At 46.4% G+C, this 8,223-nt stretch overlaps 1 protein-coding gene and 1 pseudogene across 31 annotated transcripts in view; both read right to left on the bottom strand.

Moving 5' to 3' along the window:
* Positions 1–3,149: 3,149 nt before the first annotated feature.
* HGSNAT (heparan-alpha-glucosaminide N-acetyltransferase) overlaps positions 3,150–8,223 on the bottom strand; it is a 50,456-nt gene continuing 45,382 nt past the window's right edge. For all 31 annotated transcript variants that reach the window (XM_073998750.1, XM_073998754.1, XM_073998751.1 and 28 more), the window contains 4 exons: positions 7,560–7,637; positions 6,864–6,934; positions 6,654–6,766; positions 3,150–5,538 (listed from right to left, as the gene is read on the bottom strand). In XM_073998750.1, the coding sequence (XP_073854851.1) occupies positions 5,357–5,538; positions 6,654–6,766; positions 6,864–6,934; positions 7,560–7,637 (444 nt within the window). In that variant the 3' untranslated portion in view covers positions 3,150–5,356. The remainder of the gene's footprint in view (positions 5,539–6,653; positions 6,767–6,863; positions 6,935–7,559; positions 7,638–8,223) is intronic.
* On the bottom strand, positions 3,560–4,202 carry LOC102147214 (uncharacterized; annotated as a pseudogene).

The raw sequence follows: 8,223 nt of genomic DNA, 5'->3' as shown, positions 1-8,223 counted from the left end.
TGAGCCACTGCACCCAGCTCAACATGAATTTTGTTGGGGACAAATCACATCCAAGCTACACCATTCACTAAACCTCGTGTCTAGAAAAAGGAGACTTTTAGAGCTCCTATAGGCTTAGGAAGCTGCCTGGCACCCTCAGCAGGAGCAGAGCTGCCATTCCCCCGAACCCTGTGGACCCCTCCTGTGGGAGATCCACTGTGGCCAGTGGCTTGCCCCATGAGCACCTGATTTCCTCACTGCCACTGTTGAGGATCTGATGGCTGATACCCTGGTGGGTAATGAAGCCCACAACAGCCACAAAAGGTGCAACTATATTGTAAGATAATATAAAGTGTATATATAAAAATTATACATAATAGGCATTATAGAGTGTAGGCACATATATATATAAATATTCTGGCCAAAGACATGTATTCAAGTGGTTACTAGTTATTAAATATTCATGATCAGACTTATTTATAAATACATTTTATTACAAACACAATTACCCATCTCAGATGAAACGCCTAATCTGTCTAATGATTACACACTTTACAGAGCTTCATAGAGTTATCAGTGGCTGAATAAATGCTTTTCGAGGTAAAATATATTCCACATAAAGTCTTATCCAAGAGATAGACTCAAAACCCTTGTCTTTTTTCTTTTTTTTTTCTTTTTTTTTTTTTTTTTTTTTTTGAGATGGAGTTTCAATCTTTCGCCCAGGCGGAAGTGAAGTGGTACAATCTCCGCTCACTGAAACCTCCAGCCCCCAGGTTCAAATGATTCTCCTGCCTCAGCCGCCCGAGTAACTGGGATTACAGGCACCCACCACCACATCTGGCTAATTTTTGTATTTTTAGTAGAGACAGGGTTTCACCACGTTGGCCAGGCTGGTCTCGAACTCCTGATCTCAGGTGATCCACCTGCCTCGGCCTCCCAAAGTGCTGGAATTACAGGTGTGAGCCACCATGCCTGGCCTAAACCCATGTAAGCCTTGCAAGCACTTTCATGGACTGCATTAAGATAAAAATGGGTGTCTCCCTCCTTCCCAGTGAAGTAAAAAAAAAAGTTAAAAATGGGTGTCCCATCAAATGCAACAATCTTAACCTCATTCTCATGAGTAGCAACATTTGAGGTTTTCTCCTGTTCATCAAAAGCTCAAACGACATGCTCTGCTACCTGTGGCCTTTTCATAAAGAGCTGGCAAGAGGCTGCCTAACTCACCTGAAGTACAATCAGATGTACTGTCTTTGAGACATCAGTTTACCACTTACCAGCCATGCAATCCTATCTATTTATGTATTCCATCTAAGTGGCAGTTTCCTCATATAAAATAAGGATAATGAGTTCCTCCATTGTTGAGTTAGCCCAAAGAATAAGTCACTTGGAGCCTGTAACCTGCTGTTAGCACAGGGCTTGGCACAGTGTGCCTTGAGTAAACAGTGCATCTGTCTGCTGTATACTCCAGATACTCACGTGTGCCTCCCAAAGATGCACCTGGGCTGGGTCCTCATGTAATTCCTGGATTATTGCGTCCCAGGCTATGAAACCACACCCTACAGAGCTTTGTAGAGCACCAATCAGAGCAGGAGGACGGAGCTGGGAGAGTGAAGTGCAATCCACGCTGATTTCCTCTCTTCCCCACTGCCTGGTGACCCATACACTCCACCTCTTCCCACCATCAGTCAAGGCAGCAGGACCTGGCTTGGTTTTGCCTGCTTTGCAAAGACAACCTAAGAATGAGATAAATACTACTGGGATTGTGCTTAGAATTCATTGAATTTGTGCTTCTATAATACAAAAGCCTTCATTGTCACATAATGTTCATTAATACCCATACTTAGAGAACTTTCACTGGTCATATGTCACCCAAACAAATTTTGGATTTACTATAGAAAGCCATGAAGCACCCTAAGCATTAGCTCAGTAAGCACAGACCATGGTGATTCACACCTGTCTGAGTCAGGGGCTGACATAAGATTGCACCATCCCCTGTGCAGGGATGTGGGGGCACAAGGGGCCAGAAGGGGCTGGGGTGGGGAGACGGTTTCAGTGGTGGGATTTTTCTCTAAGGGTTGTGCTGCCTTCTCCCCTGTGGGCATCCCAGCTTTTGGAGAGCACCCAGGATCTGGAACTTACTCCTTTCTGCCTGTTTGCCACCACTCTAGACCCTACAGTCCTCTGCATTTCCACCTACCCTGCACCTAGAGCTCCCCACGCACCCCAGGGGACCACAAAGGATGGTTAACTGGGCACCTGTCTCCAAAGAGTTACTCTCCTCTCTCAAATACCCGTTCATACTTGGCTTAATCTTTCAAGATACATTTTATGACCTATAGCAGCAGTATATTCACTTTATTGTAAGTAGGAATTAGGAATATAAATGCAAAAAAAAAAAAGTCACATTTTCTCTTCCCATTCTACAGAATAGAATTTTTTTGCTCCATTACATAGGAGCTCGCACTTCCCTGCCTCCCTGTGAGATGCCATGCACCTGTTGCAGCTGCCAGCAGTTGTTGCCCCATGACCATTCCCCTGCTCTACCCCTTACCCCAACACACTCCCTCTTCCCTTCCCAAAGGAACCCAGTCTTGTGCAGGGGGTTGCCTTCCTCCACACAGCCACAGGCTCGGACACTTCCCTGTCCCTGCTGGTCTTGGGACAAGCAAGGCGCTTCTAGCGGATGGGACAGGAGGGGAGGCTGCTGAGAGGCTTCTGGGAAGCATTTCCTGTTGAAGGGAATTATGGCACACCCTTCGTGGGAGGAGAGGGGATGCCTGATGTCCAGCACCTGGGCCAGCGGCAGCTGCCTCCACTAGCTGACAGCAAGCTCGGGCTGGGTCTTGCCTCCTGCGGGACTTAGAGAAGCTCCCCTGTAGGCCAGCTGACTCCAGAGTTCCTTCCTTACAGCTCAAGACACCCAAGTTGATGTAACCCACAGTTTGAGAAACACTTCTAGAAAATTCACCTGGAGAGGCCCAGCTCAGCTTTCCCTGCTGAACTTTGGGATGACACAGCTGGGACCATCCACAGTGACTCACTGCAAGAAAAGGGTGGCAGGAGGAGGAATAACGACTGTCCCCACACAGCCTCATGAACATTTCATGGGCACCCCGGACACATGCTCATCTCACCAGCACTTAAATATTTATTTTAAAAATCCACATCACTTTGCTTTAAAAATGTTTATTTAGCGCCTGCAATGTACAAGGCACTGTGTTTGGCGCCATGAGGAATACAGAAACCAACAAGGCATGATTCTTGCCTTAGGAAGCTCACAGTCTAGCGTGGGAAATTAGAAATTGCACATGCACACAGGTAACTGTCACACCAGGCAGGAAGCACTAAATGCTGAGATTGATACCAACATTACAAGAACCCAGAGGAAGAAAACACTATTTGGGGATGAGAATGAGATTAGAGAAGGTCCCTTAGAAGTAGGGGGTTTAAACATGACAGATCAAATGTAGATAGGAAAAAATTCAGAGGAAAATGTAATCAGGGAAGGCTCTAATTGAAACCAGAAGCAGGAGGTACTTCTGTGATATGATGGAGGCAGAAGAAGCCCGCTGGGTTGGATTCAGAGGGGAGGGGAGGGGAGGGGCAGGAGGGAGTAGAGTGGGAGGGGAGGCTGGAAAGATGCATGGGGATCAAGACGGGAAGGTGAGTATGTGAGTATGTGTGCCAGGCAATGGCGTTTCCATTTCAATGGAGGTTTCTCAAAGAGAGGTGATCTGGCTGGAGAAAGCTTAATCTGGTGGCAGTGGCTTTAAGAATGGGGGAACAAGGGAAGGAGGCCGGTTTGAAAATGGTAACAAGGGTCTGGACTCGAGTGATGCGGCAGTGACCATGAGAACAGAGCAGTTGCAGGTGGAAGATGGAGACAGAACTGGGGAGATCCGGTGGAGGTGAGGCAGGCAGAAAGATGATGGCAGGTTTGTACCTAGAGACGCATGATCCATTCACAAAGCCAGGGAAACCTAAACAGGAAACACTCTGAATTTGAGGACAGGAGGGTAGGGCTGAGTCTGAGACATGGCTGGCCTCCAGGTGGAGGGCTCAAGCAGGCAGGTACAAGCTGGATGAGAATTCAGGGCAGAGGGCAGAGCTGGAAACAGACCAAAAGCTGCCATGCAGTGGCGAGGCTGGAAGCAGTGGCACAGGCCGAGGGCTGTCTTGCCGGAGAAGGGTGGGTACAGCACAACCCTGTGGCCACGTTTTCCTCACATAGGAAATTCCCACAGAACACTGAGAACGGGGACGATGCCTCCCATGAACAGTGCCGTGTGTCTCTGCGTCCCCGATTTCACACCTAAGAAACAATGTCTTCAGCTGTGTGATAACAAGTAGGAACACTGCCTCCATTATGGAGGGTCATCTCTCCAATGAGAGTTTTTAAATTTTTCATTATTATTTATTTTGAAGAGTTTTCTGTAATGAAACTGTTTCTTCTGAAGATTTCAGAAAAGCTTTCGATGTCTGTCACCTCACCATGTCTAAGAGGTGGAAGGGAACTGAAAGTCATCTTCCCGCTCATTTCACAAGTGAGGAAGCCAAGGCCCAGGCGGGCCAAGGGTCTTGCCCAGCATCTCACCCAGCAGGGATGGCTCAGCTGGACCCATGAGCAAGGACAGTGCCTGCCCTCCCCAAGTCACTCCCCTGGGCAGTGGCTGCCATTCAGATGCACAGAGAGATGGGGAGGAAGGAAGATGACAGACAGACAGACAGATACATAGGCAAGAGGGAATGGGAATAACACATAGATATTTTAACTTTTCAAGAGAGGAAAAGGAAAAAATGGCTCGTGATAGACATTTTTTGGACCCACCAAAGCCTTGCATATCTGAAAAGAAAATTACTTTGGCTTTCTGGAAACACTACACTGCATTTAATCAAAAAATAGACTAAATTATGACACATCACATCCAGTAAGCTTCATAGCAGCCGCAGTAGGAGTGACGGCATTTCATGTTGGTGTCCGCATAAGCGTGGAAAGGAAGTTTGCAGGGAAATAAGGTCAGCAAGAACCAGACCTCAGATTGTTTCACCCAACACAGAAGAAAAACACCCATGGCAATTCCCTTTTGGAAAGTTAAAGCTGATCTCCTTGGAATGAAGTTCCAAATACATCCATTTCCACAGAAGATGGAGGAAAAAAGACAATTACATTTCAAATCTGTAAGTCACAAATAGACAGGCAGAGTTCTGGCGAGCCGTGTCACAGTTAACTAGTTTGAGGACATCAGCGTCTTCCCCCAAAGTCTGTAAACACACAGCTAGTCAATTTCCTAATGAATGCTTCCCTTTAACGAAGGCCGCTTCAGTCCACCCTGCAGGCCTGCTAGAGTCTTCCAGCAGCACATCTCAGTGGCAACCATCAGATTTTCCAAAAAATCTTCTTTCTATAGAGGATGTAGGCAATGAGCACCCAGAGGGCAGTGGCAACGAGGTTCTGAGTCAGGTGCTCCTTGTGGGACTGGTTGTCTTTCAGCTTCCACTGAAAGGGGAAGTAGTTCTCAAACACCTCGTGGCCAACGTACACCAGAATAGAATTCATTCCTTAAGAAGAGAGACATACAGAAGATCATGTTTCTCACAGATGAGTCATATCTGACCATCTATTTAATTCTTGAAACCAGTTCAATGAAAAAACAAAAAGTGTGCACTTCCATTGCTGGCTACTGCCAAAAATAAGTAATGCATATCTTAGGTATTTAAGTATAAACCATATAAAAAATTATTGAAAGGCCTGGTGCAGTGGCTCATGCCTATAATCCCAGCACTTTGGGAGGCCAAAGTGGGTAGATCGCTTAAGGCCAGGAGTTCGAGACCAGCCTGGCCAACATGGTGAAACCCCGTCTCTACTAAAAATACAAAATTGGCTGGGTGTGGTGGGGTGCGCCTGTAATCCCAGCTTCTTGGGAGGCTGAGGCACAAGAATCACTTGAACCTGGGAGGCAGAGGTTGCAGTGAGCCTAAATCACACCACTGCACTCCAGCCTGGGCAACAGAGCAAGACTCTGTCTCAAAAAAATAAAAAGGATATTAGAAAATATTCATTTTATAACAGCGTAATTCTTGAATACTAAATCTCAAAGGAAAGCTAAAATTGTTATAACTTATATTTTCTAGGCAGAAAATCTGCCTAGAAATGTAACTATTCCTCGAATCAAACAGCTGAAATGAGGCATTGAAATGATCTGGTGTGTTTCTAAGTCCTTGGGTGGAACTGCATCCAAATCATTCCATTTATCCCTTGATATCACCTCTTGGTATTTCTTCTAATGCACAATCTCTACGGTAGTGGATTTATATTAAGAAAGCAAGCATAGTCCCATTATTAAGAACCAGAAACTGGATAATGTGCCCCAAATCATTTCTGCTCCTCCACAATTTGGTATAGCCTGAAGAAACGGGTGGAGTCACAAACTGTCATACAAGGACTCCACAACCTACATGGGTGAAAATGGGGTGGACTGCTTCAGAGCAGGCCAGTGACACCTGGTGTGACCTGGGACAATGTGGCCCCTGCTGCTTCCTCCCTCAGCCTGGCTTTTGGACACCTGCCACTAGGGCAGTGGCTCAAGACCCCAGCACCGAGGATGCTCCAGCGGTCCCTGGGCCCGCCCCCCTGGTCACCACCCCAGCTATGTTTGGGGTTGGAGGTGACTTACCTGGATAAAAGAATGGGGTTCCTGTCCACAGCCCCTTCACATCCACAACCGGGTACAGGACCAACAGGATGAAGAAGGCAAAAGAACTGAGCGTGGTGACATACGAAAGGGACCTGGGAGGGGTGGAGGAGGCGTTTCAGTGCTTGTGCAGAACGAATCCAATTTCAACATGAACAATCATCCATAAAATCATGCTTTTTCCATACATACCAGAGGTTTTTGTTTACTGGAATAAAGCCTTCATTTTCAGAAACTTTCGTCAGAACAACAGAAATGAGCCCCTATAATAGGGAAGAGAAGGATGTTAACATTTTATATTATTATCTCAGAAAACATTTGCTTTCAACATCAATATATATTAGTTATTTAATCACGTAGAAAAAGCTGAAATTTTTCTCTTTTAACTGGAAACACATTTTTTAAATGTATGAACTAAAAAATATTCTCCCAAAATCTCATCACCATTCTACTGAGTTGAAGAGGGTAAGCTTACTGATTAAATGACAGTGACTCCAGAGAAGAGGCATGACTGCAGTCAGGATGAAATACACAGACAGTCAACCTTGCAACTCTCTTTCTGTAATCTGGAAGTTGATGTCTGCAACCTGGTCTGATTTGCCCAGTCTCTCTGATACACCACTCCACATAGAGCCCATGCTTCACATTTCTTCAGGCATTCCTGGCTGTCTGATGGCAAACACTGTCTTATTGATAAAGACATTTTCCTAAGAAAATAAATCTGTACATTTAGGTGGAAAGATTTGTTCCTCTCTGCTATTCAAGTGAAGAAAATGGTACCTGCTGCCATGTGGTGACAATGGCTATCTCAGTGTTGCTGAACATTTTATTCCTTTTAAATATACATGTGAAGGAAAGGAATTTCAGTGAGGAACGCTGCTTACTTACAAGAATACAACACCAAGCAGTGAATCGAATCAGGATGTCTTTGGTCTGAGCCTTGTAATACAATAGTATTTTTCCTGCCTGGAGGAGATAACACAGTGTGACCAAAAGAATCGCCAAAGGGATATTTTTATTTCATATTCATCCACTGTCTTAACTACGCGACAAAGAGATTCACTTGCTGGGCATGCTACTAGGTGCTGGAATTACAGGGAGGGGGGAAACATCACCCCTGCCTTTGACTAGTGGAGGCTGAAGGAGGACCAGAGATGAACACCCTCTCTGGGAAGGAGGAGACATCAGAGAGGAGGAGGCATCAGAGAGGAGCCACAGAGGTGAGGCCAGAGCACCAGAGGGTCCCGGTAGGAAGAGGCTCCTGGGCAGAATGGGGCAGCAGGCACAGAGCTCGGGGGAAGCGTGAGAGCCACACCACATCTCCAGTGCTGCAGGGAATGCAGAAGCCCAGGGTGTAGGGAAAGGAGGAGAAGAGGCGCCTGGGCAGGCTCCGTGGCTCTCACTTCCAGGCAGGGCCCAAGGAGAATTCTCCACAAAAGTGACAAGGGTCCCCTTAGACAGGCCTGTTCGGTGACCCAGTCTGAGCAGCACTAGGAAGAGGGACCGGAACAGGGTGGAACCAGAGGCAGGGTGGGGGAGGCAGGGAAACATT

Source organism: Macaca fascicularis, chromosome 8 (genome assembly GCF_037993035.2).
Source record: "Macaca fascicularis isolate 582-1 chromosome 8, T2T-MFA8v1.1".
NCBI lineage: Eukaryota > Metazoa > Chordata > Mammalia > Primates > Cercopithecidae > Macaca > Macaca fascicularis.
Note: the sequence above shows the minus strand (reverse complement) of the source record. Positions and strands in the feature narration are given on the sequence as shown.